General features: G+C 50.5%; 1 protein-coding gene across 24 annotated transcripts in view; it reads right to left on the reverse strand.

Annotated features, from left to right (window-relative positions):
• Positions 1-26,738, reverse strand: part of TCF4 (transcription factor 4) — an 822,748-nt gene that overhangs the window by 59,953 nt on the left and 736,057 nt on the right. For all 24 annotated transcript variants that reach the window (XM_086960420.1, XM_086960423.1, XM_086960424.1 and 21 more), the window contains one exon: positions 3,680-3,756. In XM_086960420.1, the coding sequence (XP_086816546.1) occupies positions 3,680-3,756 (77 nt within the window). The remainder of the gene's footprint in view (positions 1-3,679; positions 3,757-26,738) is intronic.

Genomic DNA, 26,738 nt, shown 5'->3' on the forward strand with positions numbered 1-26,738 from the left:
TATCCTTATCTCCTGCCCCGGATTCGTGTGGGTGAACTAGTCTGCATCCCGATGGTGTGATCACAGAATTTTTCTGATGTTCTGGTGTGAAGTAACATCGAAAAAATGTTGAGGCCTAACCCAGACTGGAAGCCGGGGTCTCGGTTGCTGGTATTCCCGGGTCCAAAGTGAACAACAACGGACTGCCGAGGGTGGTTGGGTCCGGTCCTTGGAACTTTCGAAAATTACTCTGAACTACCTTGCAACCATCTGCTGCCTGGTGCTGTGCCTGAGGTGAGGCGACGGGTGGTGCGCGGTGCTGCGTCGCGGGGTGCCCCGGCCCTAGCACTGCTGGTGCCCCGGGGTAGGGGTCCCGCCGCACGTTGCTGCATGTTGCCGGCCCGTCCCTCACGGCCTGTTTCTGCTCCGGCGTATCCTGCCCCGGAGAGGGCGCCTCTCCGTGGGGATCGTTATGCCTGCGGCCGTATGGAACCTGGCGGAACGGACTCAATGTGGCCCTTCCTTGCGGATGGTAATGGCGGAACTTGCGGCGCTTCACGCGATGGTGAGGGCCCAGGTCAATCATTGGCTGTCGGCAACAGATGGGATCATAGGACCGGGAACAAGCCCTGACTTGATCTTTGAGACCCGGCAGCCAACTTGCCCCCTGTTGGAAGCCCTACTGGTGCGTTTTGGACCCGGTGTTGGAAGCTGTGCCTGCCCCCGAAGAAATGGAATTCATCGTGTGTGCTGAGATTGGGGACACTTTCACGTTCTCGGAAACATCGGTCCTACAGTTATCGGAGCATTTCACTGCTTCCCTCATCCTGGACACTGTTGGCCCACACTTTGAACTGTGTCGGAACGAGTCGCACCCCCTCCCCTATCGGTCTCCCAACATGGCGGATGGAACGATGCTTGGCTTCGGGGACAGGGAGGGACATTGTTGGTGCAAGCCGTGTGCGTTGGGATCTGCTATACCTCTCCCATTTGCTGAATCAAGCTCCGGCTGCTTCTGCGTGAACTTTGACTCTCCGGGGAAGGGGCATTTCTTATCCGAGGGACTCAGCAACTTTGTTAGACGGGGCCAAGGCTGAGGTTGTGGGTTGAATCGTTTGCGATGGATCTAATGGTAACGGGACTGCTTCATTAACGGACGGATTCCGGGGCGGGGGGTTTGTGGTCCCCCCGAGGTATTTTTGTATGGTGGACAACTTTCCTTATGTTGCCTTGGGGGGCCCCTTAGATAGGGCGGGGGGGGGGAGAGACCGGGAGCGCATAGACTATCGACCTCCTCCACTTCCCCGTTGGGTGGGGTTTCCTTTCTTTCTCTTTTTTCTCTTCTTCTATATTTCGGGTTTGGTTCTCAGGCGACAGGCACACTGCTGGGGGGGGGGGGGGGGGGGGGGGGGGGCCGTAGTCATCTGCAGGGGTGCAGGGTGGGGGATTGGGGGAGGGGATTTTTTGTTTTTATTTTGTTTCTATGGCCTTTTTTCTCTTCTCTTATCTTTCTTTGTCTTTTTCTTTTTCTGGGTCAGTGCAGTGGGTTTCCTTTGGTACCAATCCCTCGTTTTTCATCTGTGCCTCAATTTTCGTGGTGTTCTCTGGGTCTTAGGGCAGGTGACTGCAGGCGCGAATTGACCGTTATACTCCTTCACATCCTGAACCTTCTGTTTCAGCGCCATTGATTTGATCGATTACTGTTTACTGTTGACACGGTTACTATTCTGCCTGCAATTTCTCGCAGCTGGGAAATTGTTTGGCACCTGATCCTTCCATCTTATACTATAAAATGAAAACCTTTTATATCCTGTTTTTCTAATTGTGCTGTTTAGTGGCCAAGAGTACGCTAACATGGAGATTCTCCTCCCTGAGGTGCTCCATGTGATTAAAATTGCTCTCTGTTAATCTAACTGCTTAGCGGCCGGCCCCGGGGGTTGTAGGCCCATACTTGTATTTGGTTTCAATCTGGCAGATGCATCAAAGTAATGTTTTGCGAGTCCTTAATAGCGAATTTTAAGGAATCGCTATTAAAGACTCGCAAAACGGGATGCATGTAGGAATCGCAATGTTATTAGCGATTCCTTAAGATTCCTGATTAGCGATTCGGTAATAGCTAATCGCTAATAAGGAATGGCTTCCCCATTCATTCCTATGGGCCTAAAGGCCCATAGGAATGAATGGGGAAGCCATTCCTTATTAGCGATTAGCTATTACCGAATCGCTAATGTTCCGCTATTTCAAGGGTGCCAGGGTGTCCAAAGGACACCCTGTTGCACCCCTGAAATGGACCTGTGCACAAATGTTACACACACACATGCCCTAAGGGCATGTGTGCGCGCAACATGTAACTTTGAAAAATGCACAAAAGTGCATTTTTCAAAGTTTTAGCAAATTACCACGAAGTTCAACTTCATGGTAATTTGCTCCCCCCTATTAGCGAAATCGCTATTTTTTTGGGTTTCATGCATTGCATTTAAGGAATCTCATTTTGGGATTCCTTAAATGCAAGAGCAATTTAAGGAATCTCTATTTAGAGATTCCTTAAATTGCGATTTCTGCATTTGGGATGATGCATCCCAAATGCAAAAATACCGGGAGCAAACGGGCAGATTCTCAGAATCTGCCCGTTTGCTCCCGGTATTTTCTTTGATGCATCTGCCTGATAATCAAATAAAGGTTTTCGCAAAAAAAATAAAATAAATAAAGGTGCTATTTTCTTTGCTTTTTATTTACAAATCCAAGATGGCAGACGCTATTTGAATCAGTAAATAACAAAACAGGACTGTTAAAGAAAAAATAAAGTTACAGGTTGGGGATCTAGGGGGAGGGTAAAAGCAGCGCACAAGGGATAGATCAAAATGTGGATGAGATATAGAGAGAGAAGTGTTGTAAATAACGAAGTCCTTGAGCGAGGTATATATAACAAGCTGGATTTAATAAAGCTTAGCTCCAAGTTAGGTTTCAAGTAAATAAGTAAAGATGACAAAAACCCCACCAGGAGCGGCTTCCCTGCCATCAGCCTGCCTGCCATCAACTGCCACTCCACACGAGCCAGGCACCCAGGATTCTATTATGCCATCAGGCATTCCAAGAGCCACACCAGTTGAGTAGCAGGGAAGTCACCAAAGCTAAGTTTAACAAGAAGCATGGGGGAGACGCACACAATAGAGTGGGCAGGAAAAGAAGAACGTGGAGCACAGGGGAAGCACTTCAGAGAGTGAGCAGCACACAAGGGTGGCAGCAACATGGCTAGAAGGAAGAGAAACACATGAGAAGAAAACAACACGGACCATAGGGGCGGGGAGCAAAGTTAATGAGAGATAAAAACGCAGCGTGAGGGTATTTGGATGGGCACACGAACCAGAGGCAGAGAGCTGGAAATCCCATGTATGCTAATGGAGTGCTTCATCAAAAAAAAAGTAGTTCCCTAAAATACACAGATGTGAAACAGGACAAGCAAGTCAAATCAAGAGGACGGTAAAGAGGCTTTGGTCCAGGGGAAGGACAAACACAAGATGGACAAGGCAAACTATTGAAAAAGCCGCAAGAAAATGAGACTGGCAATAAAGTGGACCAATGGTAAGCAATAGGCGGGCAGTAAGCGCTTGGTAAGCCCATAATAGATTTTTCAACTATATAGCAGTGCCGTCTTATAGGCTTGACTTAAAAACGATACTCCGAAATCTATAACACTTACCAAAGAGTGTAGAGGACCTTCATAGTTCGGAGATGAAGAAGACTGTCCTCCATTTCTCGACCATACTGTTGTGCCTGCTACATAACGGGGACAAGCATTAGTTGTATAGTGTAACTTGTTTTTGAAAACAAACGCAGTAGATTAAACACATAACTTAGTCCCAAACATAATAAATATATATATATATATATATATCTCCAAGTACTGTAAGAGGGTTGGTTTCTGGGATCCCGGTCCCGTTGTCAGGTGGCGTGTCAAACCCGGCGGCCCCCAACCGCCGAGGAAAGTTCAATAAGTTGCACGTTTTACCGTAGTAAGTATCACACACACTCAAAGTGGTACAGCTGGTGAAGGTTTATTTTCCAAAGTCACGCTACGCGTTTCAGCACCGAGGTGCCTTGTTCACACGTTTAACCTAACCAAAGTGAGGAGCAGTTTTAAAGTGCAAACAAACCGATCACATTGTGTCATAAACATAAAGAAAGTACATGATACACATGGAAATCATGGTGGCCATTGTTAAGTGTACTCAATATCAATGGTTCATTGTAGACATGGTGGCTATTAATAATGGAATGGATGCCACATTTATACTCAAGATATCCGAGCTGTTACAATTAATAAAACCATATTCACATTCATAAGGTTTTTTAAAGAAAGAGTTTGAATGACAATTACCTCTGTCAATATTGTCCAATGTGGGCGCCATTTTGCACCGGGAAAGTACCGCCGATTCAAGGTCCCAAGACAGTTAGTTGCACTTGAACAGTTAACAAGTAAGCAAGTATCCCATGCCCTTGTAATCGCATGAGAATCGCCAAGGAAATTGAATTTCGATTGCCATCGGTCTAGTGCCCGATAGAAACAAATATCAGATAAACAACAACGATGCACGCGGTCTAGTGCCCTATCGCATCGTGTACAAAGTAAAGAGAAAAAACGATATTCAACAAAACATTTGTATAATGTAACACACTCATGATCAATTCAATGATATGCTGTGGAGTCCATTGGATAAATTAAAAGTCATAGAGGTGGTCTAGCCAGTCTATTCAGCCCACATATCTTTTTTGACATGGACACTCCAAGATATAAATTACGAAGGTGGAGCTGCAGGTCAAGAATTGTTTGATTTGTCTTTTGTTTTGAGTACCTGGCACTTCAAAGTCATGACACTGGTACGGCAGGCCCTGCAGTGACCACAAGGATAGAAACCTTTTAATCCTTGTATGTGTTGGCCAGTAGTGTTCGTTATGTCACTTTTCTAGGAGCATGTGTGGAACTTTATTAATTTTGAGCACTGCACTGAATCCCACATGGCATCCACGAATGGAAGACTTTCACCTCACAACGTTAAAGCTAAGACATTCACCCTCACTTTTTTCTGTTGTTTTATTCCTGGAACCGGTTGGGGTTCTTTTTGCACTCCGTTCCAGTGTGTGGGAACAAATGCAGTTTTTTACTTACTGATCACCAAGTGCATAGACTGGGTTCCTTTGAAAAGACTGGCTAGACCACCTCTATGACTTTTAATTTATCCAATGGACTCCACAGCATATCATTGAATTGATCATGAGTGTGTTACATTATACAAATGTTTTGTTCAATATCGTTTTTTCTCTTTACTTTGTACACGATGCGATAGGGCACTAGACCGCGTGCATCGTTGTTGTTTATCTGATATTTGTTTCAATCGGGCACTAGACCGATGGCAATCGAAATTCAATTTCCTTGGCGATTCTCATGCGATTACAAGGGCATGGGATACTTGCTTACTTGTTAACTGTTCAAGTTCAACTAACTGTCTTGGGACCTTGAATCGGTGGTACTTTCCCGGTGCAAAATGGCGCCCACATTGGACAATATTGACAGATGTAATTGTCATTCAAACTCTTTCTTTAAAAAACCTTATGAATGTGAATATGGTTTTATTAATTGTAACGGCTCGGATATCTTGAGTATAAATGTGGCATCCATTCCATTATTAATAGCCACCATGTCTACAATGAACCATTGATATTGAGTACACTTAACAATGGCCGCCATGATTTCCATGTGTATCATGTACTTTCTTTATGTTTATGACACAATGTGATCGGTTTGTTTGCACTTTAAAACTGCTCCTCACTTTGGTTAGGTTAAACGTGTGAACAAGGCACCTCGGTGCTGAAACGCGTAGCGTGACTTTGGAAAATAAACCTTCACCAGCTGTACCACTTTGAGTGCGTGTGATACTTACTACGGTAAAACTTGCAACTTATATATATATGTATATATATATATATTCATTCACTATAACAGAGAACTCTACCAGTGGACCCCAAAACAGAGACCTCTACCAGTGGACCCCAAAACAGAGACCTCTACCAGTGGACCCCAGCAAAGCCACAGTTATCAACGTTGCTATCACCTTTCCCAGATGGACAACAGCCTGCTACTAATTAAATACTATAATACTGACCAATAGCCTATCCCCATCCATCATGGCAATGGACAATAAAATTAATTTATCTGGTGTTTTACCTTTAATTTTTGTTCCACTTCCCACATACCCAGATCCATCCTTCTAAACACCTAAACTTAACCACTCAGTTACATTAGTCTTCTGTACCCCTTGTTGGTATATACATCATTTGTGGTAGAAAAGCCTGACTGTCAAAAATATATAGTAAACCAAGCTTCTTTAGATATAAAGGACAAATCATTTTCCTAGAAGGAAAAACTATATAAATATGCAAGCATTTGTGGCTTAGTGAGCCAAGATGGTGGACGCACCTTGAGAGTGGTCACAGACCCCTCCGCCATCCGCTCACAATCCACCCGTCCAGATGGTCATCCAGCCCTGAAAATCGTCGCCACTCCAGTGCTGCATCCCTGGCTGTGTCCCTGGTTGTGAAGAGCCCTGTGTACCAACGATTCGCCGCGTTTGGTCGGCCGGCCGGGGCTCCCACCTATAATGGCGGCCTCTCTGCTCTGAGCCGCAACGTCTGCCACCTCCGGACTGTGCTGCCTGGTCTTCTGTCCGGGTGCTTGAGAGGATGGAGGAGCCCCCCTGAGGTCGGGGCGTCTGGTGGTGAGCCACTGAATCTTGGGTGCCGCCTGTGTCTCCTCCCTTCCTCGCCCAGCTGCGTGGGCAGCCGCGGGTGCTTGGTCCTGCCCGCCGTTGCTTGTGAGGGTGCACCCGACACGGGGCTGCCCCTCTGCCTGTGCTTCTGGGTGGACACCCGTAGCCGCACCCCGGCTCCTCGGCACCGCTGCCGCAGTACAGGCAGCCGTTTTGGGCAGCGTTGGGCAGCGGGGGCTGGGGATTGACGGCGGTCAGATGATCTTGACTGCCGCGGTCTGGCCTGCGTGACTGAGGGTACGGCGATCAACAACCCGAAGACTGGTCAATCCGGTGGCAGAGCGGCGGCTGGGGGGGTCCTGGGTCAGCTGAGGGGGGCCCCCCACGTGCGCGGGCGGCCTGCTGGAGTGTGGGACCGGGCCACGGGTGGTGCTGCTTGTTATCTCACCATGCCGTCTCTCCTCATCTCCTGTTTCTGCAACCTTGATCCAGTTTCCTGAGCCCTGGCACTGTTTCATGGTATCGTGCTGGGGCCAACTCTAGACTCCTGGCTAGAGGAGGCCTGGAGGGGTGGTGCCGGGCGCGTCCATCGAGCGGCGAGAGGCTCCTGGTGAAGACCCTCCGCCACCCCCTTCCCCCAGCCTGCCTTTGCCTTGCCCGGAGCAGTCTCTGGGCCTACTGGTGTGGGGTCACCCCGGACTGGCCTTGAAAATCCGACTCCGACCGCTTCACCTCCAGAGGTGGCAGTGGCAGGAAGAAGGGGTATTCGGCCGCATCTAGCGAGTGGCGTGAGGAACTGCGTGATGGCCTTCCCCACCGTCCCCTGGCCTGTGTCTGTGGTGCCTGCTAGGGATCGTGGTCCTTTTCATATGGAGGCCTGGCTGCAGACCTCGAATCGGCCTCCCACCACATTGCTTCTGGTTGAAGGTAGGGACCCGGTGAGGTGGAAACGGCTGCACACACCGAGCGACGTGAGGCCTGGAAGGGCTCTTCTTTCACCGGCCCCTTGCTTCTACCCAGCTCAAGTGGCACCCGGTGTGGTTTGTGGGCCCGAGCATGGAGGCCTTACTGCTGCCTTGGGACCAGATCTTTGTGTCATTACCATTGGAGTGCAGTCTGGCCGGAGGGAGGGGGGGAGGAGGGAGGGGGGGATTGGAGCCGGCTGCATATACAGAGCTGCGCAAGGTCTCCCCTCTGCCCCAGTTGTCTTTGTGCTCTTGTGCCTTCCGGGGTTGATCATCGGCCCCCTGCTGTGGAGACCTTCCGAGAGGAACCTCAGGCCCCCCCCTGGCACGATGGACCGAGACAAACCAGCCAAGACCCTGGCCGCCCAGAGCAAAATTGACCGTTCCACCACTACAGACACTGGGGCGACCGGGGGAACCGCGGATAGAGAGACCCCACCGGCAGCAAACTTGTCTACTATCCTTCAGGCTATCCATGTCTCGAAATCCTCCGTGAAGGGCAAGATCGCAGAAGTCCGGTTGGACATGACCCTCATCCGTCAAGACCTCCAAAACGCCAAGGCCTGGATCAAAGAGACAGAATCCCGAATTTCCACTGTGGAGTGGAAGACGACGTCCAACAGCTTAAGGGGTAAGTAGCCCGTCTCCAATCACACACCCAGGAATTGCACTGACGGGCGGAGGACGCAGAATACAGATCACGCCGCAACAACCTTTGCCTGGTGGGCTTTCCGGAGGGGGTGGAACAGGGCTGTACAGCGGAATTCACGGAGAAGTGGCTGCGATCATGGATTCCTGAAGGCTCCCTCTCCCCGTGGTTCATGTTTGAGCGGGGTCACCGCTCCCTTGCTCCTAAACGACCAACAGGAACGGCACCCAGACCGGTCATAATGCTGATTATCAACTTTAAGGACCGCAACTCTATCCTGGCCAAAGCCAGCAAACAGCAGCGTCTCCGAAATGACAATAACACGATCATGATCTTCCCGGATTACACTTGTGAGGTCCAGGGTCAGCTCCGCTCATTTGGCGAAGTCAAGCAAAGCTACGTGCCCTTAACATACAATATAGGCTCCTCTTCCTGGCACGCCTGCGAGTGGTGTTCTCCAGCAAGACTCGAGTCTTAGACACTCTTGAAGAGGCTTCGACTTGGGCTACGGAGGAGCAACCCCTAAGGACCAACGACAAGAATCAATCGCCTGGTGGTTTGGATGGTGGGTCCACCCACCTAGAGATTTCTCCCCCTCCGGCCTCTACGCAACCGCTCACGTAGGCGCCGTGGCCAGAGGCGAGTCTGCTCAGACTCCCCGTTGGGCCCCTCTCTGCAGCCGGCGCCGCTCCCTGGAGAGCCCCTGGTTGTGAGACGGTCTGGCTCCTCCGGCCGCCTGGACCTTGGGAGTGCCTCGCCTCGGCCTTCACTGCTGGACCTCCTGGAAACAGATCTTTCACGTAGCCCGATGCTTCTCAGGGACCCTGCTTGAACTCGTCGCTGCCTGCCGGGCCTGGCTCCGCAGCCGGAGGCGGCACATCGACTCATGATTGCTTTAACTTCCGACGGACTTGATTATGCACATCCTGTCATGAGGAGGGGTCCTCCACGCTTCCCCATTCCCAAGCGTTCTAGTTTAGTCTTTTGTTAATTTGTCACTGTTAGGAAGACAGATGCTTCAGTTCCTGAAGTATAGGGTGGGGTGTGGGGGTTGGATTAGGGTGGGGGGACCGCTATCCCAAGTTCTATTCTTGGTTTTCTGTTGCTCCTTTGTTTTGTTGCACCAGCACTCACATGACTCCCTGCTCCACTCCCTGTGGGGCACAATTAATCTCATCTGGGCACCCGACCATGCCTCCAGGTGACCCAGCTCATGGCCGAGCTTCCCTGTGGTACTTTACCCCGCCACTGAGACCTTCTGCCACTATGTCTGATACGCCTCCGCTAACGGCCTCCCTGCGCGCAATGTCCTGGAATGTCAACGGCCTTCTGGAACACTTCAAGCGTATAGCTGTACTACGATACGCACAACGCCTTGGGGTAGCGGTCCTAGTAAAAGGTTCCCTTCCCTTTGTGACTGCGCGTCTCATCCACGATGCTCAGGGCACCTTTGTGGCCTTGTGTGGCACACTGAACGGTGACTCCCTCAACCTTGTATCACTCTACTCTCCCCATCGATGTTAACAACGACCCTAGCCAATTCTGCCGACCTCCTGACTTCTTTGCCCTTGGGCTCCACGTTCCTCGGGGGCGACTTTAATGCGGTTTCCTCTCCTGACTTGGACAGGACAGGCCCCCCGTACCATAGTAGACTCGCGCAGGCGAGGCAGTTGACGAATTGGTCTGAATCACTGGGTCTCTGCGACTCGTGGTGTATCTGGCACCCACACTCCAAGCAGTTTACACATAGCTCAGCAGCTCATCACACAAAGGCACCCATCAATGCGATTTTCGTTCCCTCGACTGTTTCCATCCTCCCTCGAGGTATATCTGACCATTCCCCGGTGATACTTAGTACCGGCTCACCTCCCGTCTCAATGCTTCAGACGTGGAGGTTAAACGTTTGGTTGCTTCAGGACAAGGAGTTCCGGAAGGTGGTGGGACCGGAACGCAAGCATTATTTTCTGACTAATGAGGGGGTCGGTATCTTCATCAGGCACCCTATGGGAGGCTAGAAAGGCCAAAATAAGGGGAGTCGCCAAGGGCGAGCTCAAGCGCCAGCGGCAAGCGTAATTGCAGCAAATTACCTCGCGAGAGGCGCAGGCACTACACCTTGAACAATTCTCTGCTCAGACTCAGACGCCTCCGAGGTGAGACTTCTTGCTCATATTTGTACAAAACTTAGGCAGCTTTCACTGGAAGCGGCTAAGCTCCTCTGGCGCTCATCCTTTGCCAGGGTGTATGGCTGGGGCGACAAAAACGGCTCAGTTCTCCACAGACTAGCTACCTACCCCAGGGGGAACCGCATAATCCCCGAGATCATAGCTCTGGATGGATCAATGTGCCGCTCCCCAGGGGAAATGGCTCGCGCCTTCGCCTCATACTAACTCCAACTATATGCAGCTAAAACTCCAACTCTCTCTCTGGCTTGTTGGGGGTTGGGAGCGGCTGCCTTCCTAGCCTGGACTCCACTGTTCGGGAGGATCTAGACCGCACCATCACCCAAGAAGAAATTGGGGAGGCGATCGCCCTTGCCTCCTCCGGCAACGCCGGGCCCAGATGGCCTCCTCCAAGAATATTATGCTCTATATCGCGAAACCCTTGTTCCTCACCTTGCAAATCTGTTCCGGGAGGCGGCTAAAAAGGGTTCCTTCCCTCCTGAGACGGATATGGCCACCATAGTGGTTCTTCCCAAGTCCCAGCCACCCTCGCCACGGTGTACGAACTACCCCCCCATCTCCCTTATCAACACGGAACTGAAACTGTTTGCCACGGTCCTCGCACAGCAGCTCAAACTCCACTTATCCGCTGTGGTTCACGCGGACCAATGTAGGTTCATGCCCTCGTGTGGTACCCGGCACTGTCTCCAGGGGCTGCAATTGACCCTAGCCCACCGTCACTTGTGTACCCCCTATCGAGCGATCCTCCTTGTAGACTTCCAGAAAGCCTTCGATTAGGTGGACTGGGGGTTTCTGGAGGATGCCCTTGCTACGATGGGCTTTGGTACCCGCTTTCGGGGTCTAGTCCGTGTTCTATACGCCCGTCCGAGGGTGCGTGTCCCGGTAAATATGGTCCTGTCGGAGCCCTTCTCGGTCTGCAGGGGAACGAGGCCGGGGTGTCCTCTTTCCCCCCTGCTCTTCGCTCTGGTGGTGGACTCCTTGGCGGCCTTGATACGGTCGAACGGGCACGTGCAGGGTTGGGATTGACCCGACATAGAGACTGACAAGATGGCTCTTTACGGGGATGATGTCCTCATTTATTTTGCAGATCCCGCCCCGGTCAGGCCCTCATTCTCTCCGTATCCTATATTCCTTTGAGCAGGCCTCTGGCCTCCGGCTAAACCCCGACAAGTCGGTTCTGGTCCCTCTCCACCTGTCTAGATGGTGCTATACCTGGGGGTATGGGTGACTCTACTCCCCGAGCTCAGCTGGGCCCTCAATGTTACTCCCCTAGTGATGAAGGCTAAGGCAGACCTCCAGAAATGGCAAACGCTGCCCCTGAACCCCAAGGGTAGAGTCGCCCTCTTTAAAATGATGATTCCCACAGGTTCCTTTACGTTCTTCAAAGCCCCACCTTTGCTTCCAAAGGGCCTGGTTTCGAGAACTAGATAGCATGGCCTCTAAGTTCCTCTTGGGAAAGGAAGAGCCTGCCTGGCTCTGAACATCTGTAGGATTCCTTCATTCGTTGGGACCCTGGCGATGACCCACTTATATCTGTACTATCTAGCCACGTGCCTGCTATCCATGCACAACGCGTTCAATGGGGGCTGGTCTGATCCGGCATACAGGCTTGAGTTTAGTGAGTTGGATCTGACCAGGGTCCAGTCTATGCTGTATGGGGATCCTATTCCGTCCCGATTGCCACAGGTGGCGCGCTCCTCGTTGCTGGCCTGGCGGGCCGCACTACGACACACTAAGTGGACACAAAAACTGACCCAGTGCACGCCCCTGTGCAGGGTAACTGGCTCAAAGAGGTTAATGGGCTGCAGGGTTTCAGATCCTGGGACCTTATAGGAATTTCGCAATTGGGAGATGCGTTCCTTCAAGGATCTTTAAACCAGACACTCCCTGCATCAGTCACAATTTTACAGATACCTACAGTTGCGCCATTCTCTTCATGCACAACTCACGACAGGCACACAGCTTCCTGATCCTATTCTGCCGGAGGCGCTGTTAGATTTGGGGGTCTCTAGTTGGCAGAGGTAGGTCCCAATGTCCAAATAGGGACCCTTGCTTCTTGTCGGGGAAAGGGGGATACACTCTTCAGATAAATCCTGCTCACACCCTTAGTAGCTTGGCACGAGCAGACAGGCTTATCAAAGGCAATGCGTAAAGTATTTGTACCAACACTCACAGTAACACCGTGAAAACACCACAAATAGACTCCACACCAGTTTAGAAAAATAAAGCATCTTTATCTAAACTACACAAAAATCCAACATACACAGTTCAAGAATATGATTTCAAAAGAGTTCTAGGGTTTGCGTCAAAATAATCCACAGTTGTATCATGTTTTAGCCCAAAGTACCTATAGATGCGATAAAAGTAGCAAAGGGAAGCTGCAGCGTTGAAAAATAAGCGATGCGTCACTCCTGAGACCCTGGGGAGGCGATGCGACAGCCCCGCTGGACACAGCGGGCGTGTTGTAACAAATCCGGTCTGTATGGGGAGGGATGCGATACCTTGTATGGATTCCGGTGTGCAGGTTCGGTAGGAAGCGTCTCGCACAGGCACGATGTGACGATCTTCGGGACGGCGACGATCTCGGATGCGGCGGCGATGCGCAGCGTCTATCTTCTCTCGTTGCGATGGCTCTGCGACTATGTTCGCAGCGACGTAATGTGGCCCGCAAGCAAGCAGTGCGGCGATCTCACCCAGCGAGACAGGCCCTGCGACGATACTCGCAGCAACAGTAAACTTCTCGCAGCGATGTGTTCCACAAGTGAACGAAGCATCGGTTCTTGCAGCGGCAACAAGCGCTGCGACGATCTCGATCTTCGCGCCGGCGGGAATTTCCTCGCACTGTCGGGGATGACCTCCGCAAGCGAGCAATGCCTGAAAATTGAAGATCGTCTTAGTTTCTCCTTGTCCAGCTTCCCAAACAGCAGGCACAACTTCCAGAGGCCCCACAATTGGATCAAGCACTCTACGAAGGGCAGAACTCATACAGAAGAGTTCAGAGGGGAAGCTGGAGGTGAAGTGCTTTTGTACCTAGGGCCATCTATAGGGGAGTCCAATGTGTACAGAAAGGGAAGGTTTAGGCCTGGCCAGTGTGGACACTGGCCAGGGCAGCATAGCAGTTAGCAACTGTACCCAGGCACCGCGGTGGCAGGCCTGAAACACCATTTTAGGGCTACTCATGTGGGTGGCTCAATCGGTGCTGCAGGTCCGCTAGTAGCATTTGAATCGCCAGCCCTGGCACACTCAGTGCACTTTACTAGGGACTTCTTGGTAATATAAATATGCCAATCGTGGATAACCAATTACTCAGGGAGCACTTGCACTTTGACACTGATCAGCAATGGCTAAGTGCCCAAAGCATCAAAACCAGCAAAAACTAAATCCAGCACAGCATCAAAAATACAGGAGGTAGAGGCAAAAAGTCAGGGGAAACCGCGCCAAAGATGCCAGGCCTAACAGGCGCAGATTATGCTAGAGGACCTGGGGAAGGGTGGCATCTCTTGAATCTATCGAACATTGATTAATAACACCCCAACATCTCTAGATCGACTACTTACTCAATGGGAAAAATGGGTGGGCACTCTGGAGGAAGAACTCTTGTGTGATGCCCTTATGGTCCCCAGGACGGTCACCGCCTCTGCCAAGCTGCGTACGGTTCAGCTATACGATCTACATGCAGCCTACCTGAACCCTCTGCGCCTTTATCAGGAGGGATTTAGCCCAGCCCCCACTTGCACTAGGTGAGGCCATGAGCCAGATGATTTCTTCAATATGGTATGTGTCTGTCCACGCCTGACACGGGTCTGGGGAGACATTGAGGAGGAACTCACCAAAATACTGGGGTGGAAATTCCCACATGATCTAAAACACCTAATTCTAGGCATCACGGTTGGGCTGGATGGGTGTAGAAACGAGAAATAATGTTTTACTACGGCAATGGCGGTGGCTAAAAGGGACATAGGGGCCTCCTGAAAGTGCCCTGATGTCCCCCCCCTCAAGCGCTGGACGCTGGCGGACCGGGTTCGAATGGTGTGACACGCAAGAAAAAAACATGTATGAGGCACGCGGTTGTCCTAAGAAATATCGAAGGGGGTGGGGGAAGTGGTTGGGGGGAATGGTTAGACTCACTGGGAATGTATATCACTTTGTATCCATCCGTCACTGTAAAATAGGTCGATCAGAACGTTGATTACACTCCTGTATTCTCATGGTGTTGTGATGGATGGCTGGTGTCTTGTCAAATCAATAAAAATGTGTTGATCAAAAAAAAAATATACAAATATATAGTGTTGTGTGAAATGCATGATAATACATACAGCATGGAGGAAACAGATAATAACAGGCTACACTAATATTTCAACCATGAGGTCAAGGTTCATTTTTTTTAAAGGTCTTATTAGGAGGCAAGGAGCATGACTGCAAGTCAAGGTATCGCTCAGATGTTAAAATCTTATGCTACAGAGTCGAGACATAAAAAATGTAATAAGGAGCTTGAGATGGAAAACAAAGCGTACCAAGTCTGAACAGAGATGATCCCCACTCCAGGAACCCTCAGGCAGACAGCAGAGGTGATGTGAGGTGATGTGAGGCGGCGTGCACACCGACAGACGGCTTGTGTGGAATGGAGAGGTGGAGTCAGAGGGCAGTCAGGGGTGAGACCCCTAAGCATAGGAGACACATGCTGACACCACAGCTGGGAAAGGACTGACGCCACGAACTGGACTGGCATGTCGCGCCTGGACACCAAATCAGCAATAATCCAATACTGGGAGGCGCTAAGAGGTACAGCAGAACAGAGGAGAGGAGGGAACGTGAGGAGTACAGGAGGGAAAGGCTGGAAAGAGGGCGGGCCACTATCCTGAGTAGGCACCAGTGAAGCAATATTTAAAAACAGAAAGAGGGTAGTGGGCACTGAAGAATGGTGGACATCTTTGTGGCGTCCTAACTATGGTATAGAACAGATCAGGAAACCAGCAACCACACTGAAGGAAAGAGAAAAGTAAAGAAGTGTGCAAAGAATTAAATACAGCAACTGTAAACAGAAAGACTGTAGTAATGTCTCCACCACACCCAGAGACACGTCCCTAATTGAAGATTAAAATATTATACATGGAAGAAATCAATGGGATGTTAATGGCCAAATATAGCACTGCACAATTTAATTAAAATACAGAAAAACTCCTCCCCCAGGAAATAAAGTAGAAAATGAAATAAGTACTTCCATGTAATGGACAGTATCATCACATCAACACCTGAACGTTATGTTGGAATCCACCAGTACCAGTCACAAGAATAGGCAAGAATATTAACCTAATATCTGAACACATAAACACGAGAATAATCTAGATTTACTGATCAATACAGAAAATAAATCATACATCCTATTCAGGTTAGATTTGTCCTAGGCCTCTCTTTTACTAATCACCTATGAAAACTCTCATATCTACTCTGACAAATAAAGGATGATCACAACAAAAAAGTAGTAATTTCACGTGATTCCGAGAAGGCCTTCGAGCATGTAGAATGAAATTACCTTTTTATATAATGAACAAAACGGTCTTGAACATCATTTCATTATTAGGTTTCCACAATTATATAATGACACATAACAATAAATTGTGGTGTATACACATCTAAATTGTGGTGTATATACATCCATATAACTACGAATACAAATGGTGAGCCACGCTACCCACTTGGGACTCCGCACTTTTGCAGACGTCTACCCAGACAACACATTCTTTACTGTTCGTAACAATGCCACATCACTGGACAAGTTGCAGTATTATCAAATTAGAGCGACTTGTAGAGATGCTAACACCACATTCCCTCTGCCCCCCCCCCCCCCCCCCTGTTAAAGCCGCCCTCGAATTGGTGCTCACCTCCACCTCTCCGCGCAAGCTGGTCACCAGACATTACCTCTCACTTTAGCGGCTTCCCCCATCAGCGCTGAGCGCGACTGCAGCGCTTGGAGCAAGTATTTGGGCATGGATATCCCCTAGGACCAATGGTAATGGTCAGACCAAGCGCCTCTCCCCCGACTATCGCCTGTGCCTCATTCATACATTTTAAGTACTTACACAGGCTATATCGCTTTCCTGTATCATTATTCAAGATCGGTCTTCTGGATAATGATAGATGCGCGCGCTGCTCAGCATCCGGCGCAGATTTCACCCATTTGGCTTGGCTGTGCCCGGGGGTCCCCGCCTTTTGGCAGGGGTTGTGTGCCATCATTACACTTGAAAGTATAACCCCCGACCCCTTGGTGTGCCTCTTGGGTTTCGTTAGACATACATCTGACGCTTCCCGTAAACTCACTGCGATCCTTCTGGTATTGGCCAAGCGTATGGTATCCATGCACTGGGGGCGCAGACCTGCGCCCACGATGAAGGCCTGGTTAGGCAATGCATCCCACTGTCAAACCTTATTGGGTGCGTTCTGGGACCTGATGCCGGCTGCTAGCAGACCCCCGGATATATGGGCTCCACTCATTTCCTATTCCTACATTGTTTAGCTGCCCTCGATGACTCCCAGACGCATTCCCCTACATCTGACGCTCCAAATGCCAGGGATAATCCCACTGGAAGCACCCCTCTACCGAGTCACCCTCTCAGTGGCTCCCTTACTGTGCTCTGTATTTGATGGTGTGATTTGTGACTGTTTTATAACCGCAATGCAAACCTGTATTATGTTGCGATTTTAATTTCAATAAAGGTTTTTGGAAAATAAAAAATAAAATAAAAACTATGAATACAAAGAGGTACGATACAAGGGAGCTCCCTTATCAATTCTTCTATGTTTAATCACCTTAGAACCACTGACAAATGTCATGGCTCAAGATCAAAATTTTAGCAGCACTCACATAGTGACAGGTGAATATAAGGCAATGGATTATGTATACCATATACTCATCATACTATTGAACATCTTAATTCATGCACTCATAACGCTGACTACTAACATCTCAGAGTTCTGGGGATACAAAATAAACTGGGACTGCCAATGCCTTCTCCACAACCAAAGCCTCCCTAGAGGGGAATGGCTTTTAAAGGGACACAATCCATATTGAAATATCTTGTAATAAATAGTAAAAGAGGACTACAAAATATGGTCAAGGAGAACGTACGTCCATTATGGGAAAACAAAGCATTGGATTTTCCAAGGTGATCAAAATTGTAACGATCTTCCTAGGGTAGAGTGAACATTGCACCCAGGTTGAATTACATGTTCGGGATACCACCATTGAAAATCCCAAGTGACCACCAAAGGACAACAGAAAAAAGCATCAAATATTTCATATGAGGCTAACTCTGAACCTAGAATAAAAGCCCTAAAACTACATGCAGTCACCATGGTGAGAGGACACACCTCCCACACATTGAGTCACATTGGTTGGATCATTAGTTGGTGTCAGAGGATTAAATGTTACTGACACATAGAAACATCATCCAGCGCACATATAGAAAAGAATATACTGCACCTTGCGGGGGGGGGGGACCTAGATCTGTATGTAAATGTTAGCCACATTGATAATCTGTAGGGAAATCAATCATATACTCCTCTACATGCATGGTACAGAGCACATTTACTGCTTAGGGTCGCAGGAGAAACACACCTGAAAGCGTCCAACAAAGCACTTTCGGTGGAACAGTGAACATTACGATGATCGACATGAATACAATTTAAGACGTACTAGAGAAGGGATCAATCAAACTCTTTTAACCTTAAATTAAGAATGTAATCTACAACAATCCCAATACTGGAGATGTATACAATTATCCCATTTCTTTAAATATGAATTAAGGACTACTCAGACAATACTGCAGTGATAACCTATTGTCTGCTACATCCACACCTGGATGCTTTCAAAGATACTGCCTCAGGGCTCTACTCGACACCGATTGCCAACTTCTTCTCCTGTCCAAAATTCAGGCGCTCTCCGACACTGGTCGAAAACAAAGTTTGACATCAAATTCTGAGACAAAGACTCTAATTCTCTATCAGGCTCACAACAAATGTCTAATAGAAGCGTAGTTAAAATTCAGCTACCTGGAGGTCGTGATCCCTAACTAAGATACAGAAAGCTACACTGAACCTTAAGGCAATTTGTTAATCCACACACTGTGAGAGCGGCCACAGAAGAAAACATGGCAAGACATTACCATGCTCCTGACTGCCAAACTAGCAAAATTAAATAGCACTTCAGGCTTACCATGACTATCCTCCCACATCAATAGATAGCTGTCTACAGCATTAGCAATAGCTAAACCAGGAATAGTATGGAATGGTAAGAAGATCACTGTACCGACATACCAGGCCTGGTTAGAAGACATGCAAAATATTGTATCATGAACAAATTATATACAAACTCAACAACAGAATGGTACAATTTGACAAGGTATAGGGTACAGTTTTCAGACACCAAGGATGTTAAGATAGTAAGGATAAGATCCACCAGCCGAGTTCCCATTACTCCTTTATTGAGACAATAGAAGAAAGTTATTACCGATATAATGAACACAAGGTTAATTAGTGAAATATGAAGCTGTAACGTTATATCACAAATATTATATATGAAAGGATGCACGTGGTGAAAAATAGGCGAAGGCCACGGAGGGGGCAACTTATACCGTATAGTTAGGAGTTCTGTTTTGATTGGAAACTTGCGCTGCTTCACTGGACCATTTTAAGCTTCATATATAAATGATGATTACATGTATGACATGTAATGATAGATAAAAAAACATTTTTAAATAAACAAAAACGAAAAGCCATATTAAATTAATATTTACCAATGATCAAACTGGGCTTTGAAATCAATTGTGCCCTTTATGCCGGCATGTTCAGTGGCATGAAGAAAACAAGTTCTGTCTCATTCCGCCTCAGACCCAGAAACCTTGGATTCATCTAATTCTACTGATCTTTCAAGACTTGCCAGCAGTGGCCCTTTTGGTTGGTTCTTCTCGCACATCTTGTATTAAAGTATGCAGGCCCTGCACAATGTATGCGACATCTATAGTGTCTCATATATTAGATCATAGATCATATCTGCAATTTTCCCTGGGCCCAATGACAGCACCTTCTATGCTTTGCTAACAATTGCACATTGGTCCACAATTCCATTAACAAACAATTTAGTCTTCACTGCATTTGTTTTTTTAACATGCCTGATGGGGAAATACTGGCACCCTCCCAGGAGTAAATTAATGCTCAGAAACAGAGTGAAATGTATTTATTGGTACCAAAAGCATGCCTCATTGCTAATTAGCAAGGAAAAAGTCAAATCTTCCACCTTAGGGGCTCTCAGACCGCTTCTTCCCAGAGTGACAAGTTTCTAGGTGTTATATACAGTATGAAATGCCATATCAGCGGAACTAGAATAAGGCACCAAGCCAAATATGGCTAACATGGATGTGCAATGGCTGTACCATGCAAATTATAAACAGCCAGATATGAGCAGACCAGAAAGGCTGGCTCAGCACTGTGTAAGCAACTTGCACAACCAGAATAAAAAATATCGTGTAGTCAGGACAAGACAGGTGACCTTTAAGGCGGTACAGAATAGCTTGTTGAAGCTTGTCCAGTCAAGGTCAGATATGAAGCCCTTTTTGAGCTCCAGGCCTCATGTTAATGCACAAGTTACTTACCTTCAGTAACGATATATCTGTTAGAAACAGTAGTTAGTGTTAGATTCCTTACCTTAGAATAACCCCAGGCGTCAGACTGGATCCGGAAAGTTTTGCCTAGCAGTACCCCTGCGCGTCGGTAGGCGTCGTCTGCGGCTCCGCTTCCGTCATCGGCGTAGTTGGTGCCAGGATGATATCGTTAGAGTACTTAGACGCCGCTCTTGCGCGCTGACGTCAGTTCTTGTACATAGCTTCCCGCACCAGGAACACAGAGCCATGCCGAACGACACTGGTGCCATAAAACTAGGGCCCTCAAACGGAATACCTTAACCCTAGATGTCGGTTTGCAGAACGGGGAGGATGGGTGGGGCGGTAAGGAATCTAACACTAACTACTGTTTCTTACAGATATATCGTTACCGAAGGTAAGTAACTTGTGCATCTGAAAGAAACAGGTTAGTGTTAGATTCCTTACCTTAGAATAACCCCAGGCGTCAGACTGGATCCGGAAAGTTTTGCGTAGCAGTACCCCTGCGCGTCGGTAGGCGTCGTCTGCGGCTCCGCTTCCGTCATCGGCGTAGTTGGTGCCAGGATGATATCGTCAGAGTACTTAGACGCCGCTCTTGCGCGCTGACGTCAGTTCTTGTACATAGCTTCCCGCACCAGGAACACAGAGCCATGCCGAACGACACTGGTGCCATAAAACTAGGGCCCTCAAAGGGAATACCTTAACCCTAGATGTCGGTTTGCAGAACGTGGAGGATGGGTGGGGCGGTAAGGAATCTAACACTAACTACTGTTTCTTACAGATATATCGTTACCGAAGGTAAGTAACTTGTGCATCTGAAAGAAACAGGTTAGTGTTAGATTCCTTACCTTAGAATAGATACCCCAGCAATACCAACCCCAGTGTTGGGTCTGTGAACCAAAATCACACCAGAAAGTCCTGGAGAACGGAACGGCCGAAAAAGCCATCTCTCCGGACTTGGCTGTCCAGGCAGTAGTGTCTAGCAAACGTGTGCAGCGCGGCCCATGTAGCTGCCTGACAGATGTCCTGCAAGGGGACTCCCCGACCCAGGGCAGTAGTAGCCGCTGTGGCCCGAGTGGAATGGGCCCTCAGCCCAACAGGGGGCTCCTTTTTAGCCAATGAGTAGCAGACCTTGATGCACAACACAACCCACCGAGACATGGTTCGTTTGTGCACCGCCCGTCCCTTCTTCGCGCCCACGTAACCAACAAAGAGCTGGTCGTCCACCCGGAACTAGCGTGTGCAATCAAGGTAGAAGGAGAGCGCACGTTTTGGGTCCAGACGGTGGAGCCTCTCTTCCTCTTTCGAGGGAGGCGGAAAAAAGGTGGGCAAGGTGATGGACTGCCCGATGTGAAAGTATGTAACCACCTTGGGCAGGGAAGAAGGACGTGTTCTTTAAACAACTTTCTCCGGATGGACAGAAAGGAAAGGTGGCTTAGAAGATAAAGCCTGGAGCTCACTCACCCTCCTGGCAGAGGTGGTAGTAACCAGGAATGCAGTCTTAAGAGTTAGAAGACGAAGAGGGCAATTGTGAAGTGGCTCGAAATGAGCGTAAATCAGATAAGTGAGAACAAGGTTCAAGTCCCACTGAGGCATCACAAAGGAACAGGAGGAAACATGTGCGTGATGCCCTTCAAGAATCTATTTACAACAGGGGACTTGAAAAGAGAAGGCTGATCAGGAAGCCTCAAGAAGGCAGAAATGGCAAAGAGGTAGCCCTTAAGAGTGCCCAGAGCAGAGCCCTGCTGGGCAATAGAAAGAAGGAAGAGGAGAACCTCTGAAAGGGGGGCGGAGAGAGGATCCACAGCCTTTGCTGTGTACCATGCCGCAAATTTGTTCTACCTGTAGGCGTATACCGATTTCATGGAGGGACGCCTGGCTGCCAGAATCACATCACAGACTTCAGGAGGCAAGTCAAATGGCCTCAACTGCTGCCGCTCAAGCTCCACGCATGGAGGTGGAGACTGGACAGGTTCGGGTGGAGGACCGTCCCCTGCTGCTGCGACAGAAGGTCCTCCTGAAGAGGCAGATGCATCGGGGGATCGACTGACATGCTGAGTAGCTCGGGATACCAGTACATTCAAGCCCAGTCCAGAACCACAAGGATGACTTGGGCCCGGTCGCGCCTTAATCTTCTTCAGCACTGTGGGCAGAAGTGGTATAGTCGGACAGGCGTACAACAGAACGCAGCTCCACTCGCGATGAAAGCGTCTCCGAGCGAGTGCCGCCTTGGAAATTCCAAAGTGCAGATCTGATGACATTGCGCGTTCTCTACGGTGGCGAATAGATCTAACTAAGGCTCTCCCCACTGCTGAAAAAGACTTTGAGCCACGTCCGAGTTCATACGCCATTCGTGATCCATCATGCACCGGCGGCGTTCAGAGAACCTGCCAGGTGGTGAACCACCAGGGTGACGCCCTGGCATTCCAGCCATTGCCAGAGGCGCAGAGCCTCCTGTTAAAGGGTCCACGACCCCACCCCGCCCTGTTTGTTGGAGTACCACATCGCAGTGGTGTTGTCCGTGAACACCTGCACTACACTCCCCCCGGACAGAGGGGAGGGATGCCTTCAGTGCAAGTCGGATCGCCCACAGCTCTAGAAGGTTGTTATGGAGCCGGGACTCCGCCGGGGACCAGAGGCCTCTGATCTTCGCCTCTCCCATGTGGCCCCCCCAGCCCAGGAGGGACGCATCCATCACAACTACATGCTCCGGTTGGGGTAGGGAGAGGGATCTGCCGCTGACCAAATCGCGGTTCGTGAGCCACCACTGCAACTATCTTGCAGTGCCCTCCGAGATCAAGACATGATCGGACAAGTTGCCCTGATGCTGGGCCCACTGAAACTTCAGGTCCCACTGCAGAGCCCGCGTCCGCCACCTGGCGTGATGCACCAGAAGGATGCAGGATACCATCAGCCCCAGAGTCAACCTGACCAAGACACGGTATACAGACTAAAAGATCGGAATCAGAGCCTGAATATCCCGAACCCGCTGTTTGGGAGGATAAACCTGAAACTGCGCCAAGTCCAGAACAGCTCCGATGAAGAGGAGCTTCCGAGAGGGGCACGGGTGTGACTTCGGGATATTGATGGAGAACCCCAGCAGGTGCAGGAGGTCGGCCGTAGTCTGGAGGTGGCTGGCGACTGTCTGGGGCGAGCCCACCTTTAACAGCCAGTCGTCGAGATAGGGGAAGACTGACACCCCCGATCTGCGCAGATGAACTGCGACCACTGCCATCACTTTCGTGAACACCCGAGGAGCGCTGGTAAGGCCAAAGGAGAGCACAGTATATTGAAAGTGCTTGTGGCCTACCGTGAACCGCAGGTAACGCCGGTGGGCCGGCATGACGGGGATATGGAAATATGCGTACTGCAAGTCCAACGCTACCATCCAGTCTCCAGGGTCTAGGGCAGCTAGGACCTGAGCTAAGGTCAGCATCTTGAACTTCTCCTTCCGGATGAAGCCATCCATGCTCGGAGGTCCAAGATAGGGCGTAGGCCTCCTTTGCCCTTCTTGGGTACCAGAAAGTAGTGGGAGTAGCAACCACATCCAACTTCTGGCCAAGGAACGCGCTCGATGGCCCCCGTGGCCAAGAGGGCCGCAACTTCCTCCTGCAGAAGTTTCAAGTGATCCTCCGACAAGCGGTGGTACTGCGGTGGCATGGCTGGAGGGGGTCGCCTCGAAGGGGAGGGAGTAGCCCCTTCGGACGATTTGCAGCACCCACCTGTCCGAAGTGATGGTGCGCCAGTGGAGTAGGTGATGGCGAACCTTGCCCCCCACTGCCCAGTCCTGATCCAACTGGCACTCCTGTGCCAGAGGGTCCTCAGACCCCTCTCAGTCCTCCCCGACATCAATCTCCTGATAAGTCAGGGTAAAATGATGGAGCTGGATCGTAGATAAATTGCTCACCCCTCGGCGCCAAAGTCAGCGTCGGATGGTGCCGGTCCGACGCCGAATCTGGACCGGGCCTGGGACCGGGGAAGACGTTGTCCGGAGATGGCGTCGGGGGCGACACCCTTGGTGACGGCACCGGCGGGGGGGTCGTGAGGTCGACCGGCGTCGTCACGGATCCAGGCCTGGATCCTGAGGGGCCATGCGGCGTCGGGACGGGAGTCGTCGACGACGTCGGGCCGAAACACCCAACGGCCCGCGTGGGCTCCCAGATGGATCCGCGGGGCCTGAAGGCGCCTCAGTGGAATCCGGCGGATGGAAGTGCGACCTCATGGCCGTGAGGAAGGAGCTGATCTCCTCCGGCGTCGCGTGCATCCCAGGTACCGGCGGGTATGGAGCTGTACAAAGCGCTTGCGGCTCCGGCGGAGCCGCATGGGCGGTGTCGCCCAGACCCCCGGCCGCGTCGTGCGAGCGTCAGGTGAAGTCAGAAGAGCGATGTCCCTTCTTCGACTTCTTGTTCCTCGACTTATCTGAGGACTTTGAACCAGACGAGTGGTGTCAACTCGCCGAGCTGTGATGACTGCGGCCCGTGACCGGTCCCTCGACCTCCTCCTGGACCGGGACCTCGAGCAGTGCGGGGCCGACTGCCGGAGCTCGAGCCGCTTACGGGACCGCTCCCGCCTCGACGGCAAGGCCCGGTAGTCGGGGCACGACTTGTCATCATGGTCGGCCCAGAGGCAGTAAAGGCACCGACGGTGGGGGGTCGTAACCGACATCAGTCGGCTACAGTCATCACAGGGCTTGAACCCGGGCATCCCTACCGGTACCGGAGTCGACTCGACAAGATCCAAAACAGATCGAAAAAAGTTAGTCAAAAAGTGACTAAGGAGTACTGCTCTTCCTGGATCTGCGCTTGCTGGCGCGGAAAAAAGAAGCACTGACGTCAGCACGCAAGGACAGCGTCTAAGTACTCTGACGACGTCATCCCGGCGCCAAGGACGCCTGACGCGGAGCCGCAGACATCGCCTACCGACGCGCAGGCGTGCTGCTACGCAAAACATTCCGGAACCAGTCTTCGCCTCTACTGATTGTGGGGACATCTAACCTGTGCAGCAGTCGGGGTCTGCAGGCGCCTTGTTTCATCCAGCCTCAGCCCGCACCTGACTGTTCTGCCACCAGCCATCTCCCTACGCCATTGCCGGACTACACCTCCCGCCAGCACTCGCGGCACGCACTCCGCCACAGTGACCATTAGCGCCGGGAGGCACTAAAAGCGAGGAGTGACTCCTCCGCCGTCAACTAGATGGCGATCGGCGTCGAGGACCATCACCTCTCCGCCATCGTCAACTCGGCGACGATCGGCGTCGAGGACAAAGACCCCTCCGCCTTCGTCAACCCGGGGACGACCGGCATAGAGGGACGTTACACCTCCGCCGTTGTCATCCAGACGACGATCGGCGTCGAGAAGCGTGACCCCTCCGCCGTCAACAAGGCGACGATCGGCGTCGAGGCCCAAGATCCCTCCGCCGTCGACAACCAGACGTAGATCGGCGTCAAGGAGACGATCTTCGTCAGTGTTTTTATCGGCGCTCTGCGTCCAGGGTGGCCAATACCCCTCCGCTGTCGCCGCATAGACATTCGACGTTGAGAGAGGAAGCTCCGTCGTCGGCTGGTCATCGCCGTTCGACGTCGAGGGACCATCATTCCTCTCATCGCTCGCCGTCGAGACATTCGACGCCGAGATTACTTGCTCCGTCGACGCCCCAGAGGTTTCCGACGTCGAGAGAAGAGGTTCCATCGTCGGCAGTGCAACGCTGTTAGACGTCGAGAGAGCAGCGTTTGTCGACGTCGAGGCATTCGACGTCAGAACACCTGACATCGAGGCCACATGAAAGGGCTGATTCGACGCAAGGGACTCTGTGATTATGGTGGCTGAATCAGCTTCCTCTTCATCTTCTGGCTCCTCAAAATCACCCTCAAGGTCCAGTAGTCCGGTCAGTAAAAAAACCTTTATGACGGACAGATCCTTCTTCGGAGGGGGTGAGGTTGTCCCCAAGATGGTACCAACCTTTGGATCGTTGGCGAGACTCAGGTGCTGCCAAGCGGATGCAAGAGTACGCTAGTCCTGAACACAGGTCTCCACTCCAAAGACTGGTGGCAAGAGTGGACAGACGCAGCCCTCCCAGGCGCCAAGTTGAAAGATCGCCTTTGAGGAGGCCATCCAGGTCTCGCTCTCCCAGAAGGGAAGAGCCGGCCAGATCTCGTTCTCCCAGAAGGGAAGATCTAGCCAGATCTCGCTCTCCAAGAAGAGAAGAGCGCCCAAGAAGATCGCGTGAAAGGAGGCATGGCTCTCATCACAGAAGTCTAAGAAGTCCATCATCTTCTTCTTCTTCTTCTTCCTCAACCCGATCTTCCAGGAGAAATTATTCTCCCACACTGACAGATAGTCCTATCTCCAGAGTTTCTCCAGTGGACGACATCAACACGTATCTAGATGTCTTGCAGAGAGGGGCTAAGAAACTGAACATTGAAATGTCTGTCCCCCAAGTGGCAACGACAGTGATTTTTGAAACGTTGCATCAAAAATCTGTTTCATGTCCATTACTACCCTTGGTTCCGGGTATTATGGATCCTGTTAATGGCGTTTTTCTAACTCCAG

Source organism: Lissotriton vulgaris, chromosome 3_1, assembly GCF_964263255.1.
Source record: "Lissotriton vulgaris chromosome 3_1, aLisVul1.2, whole genome shotgun sequence".
Classification (NCBI taxonomy): domain Eukaryota; kingdom Metazoa; phylum Chordata; class Amphibia; order Caudata; family Salamandridae; genus Lissotriton; species Lissotriton vulgaris.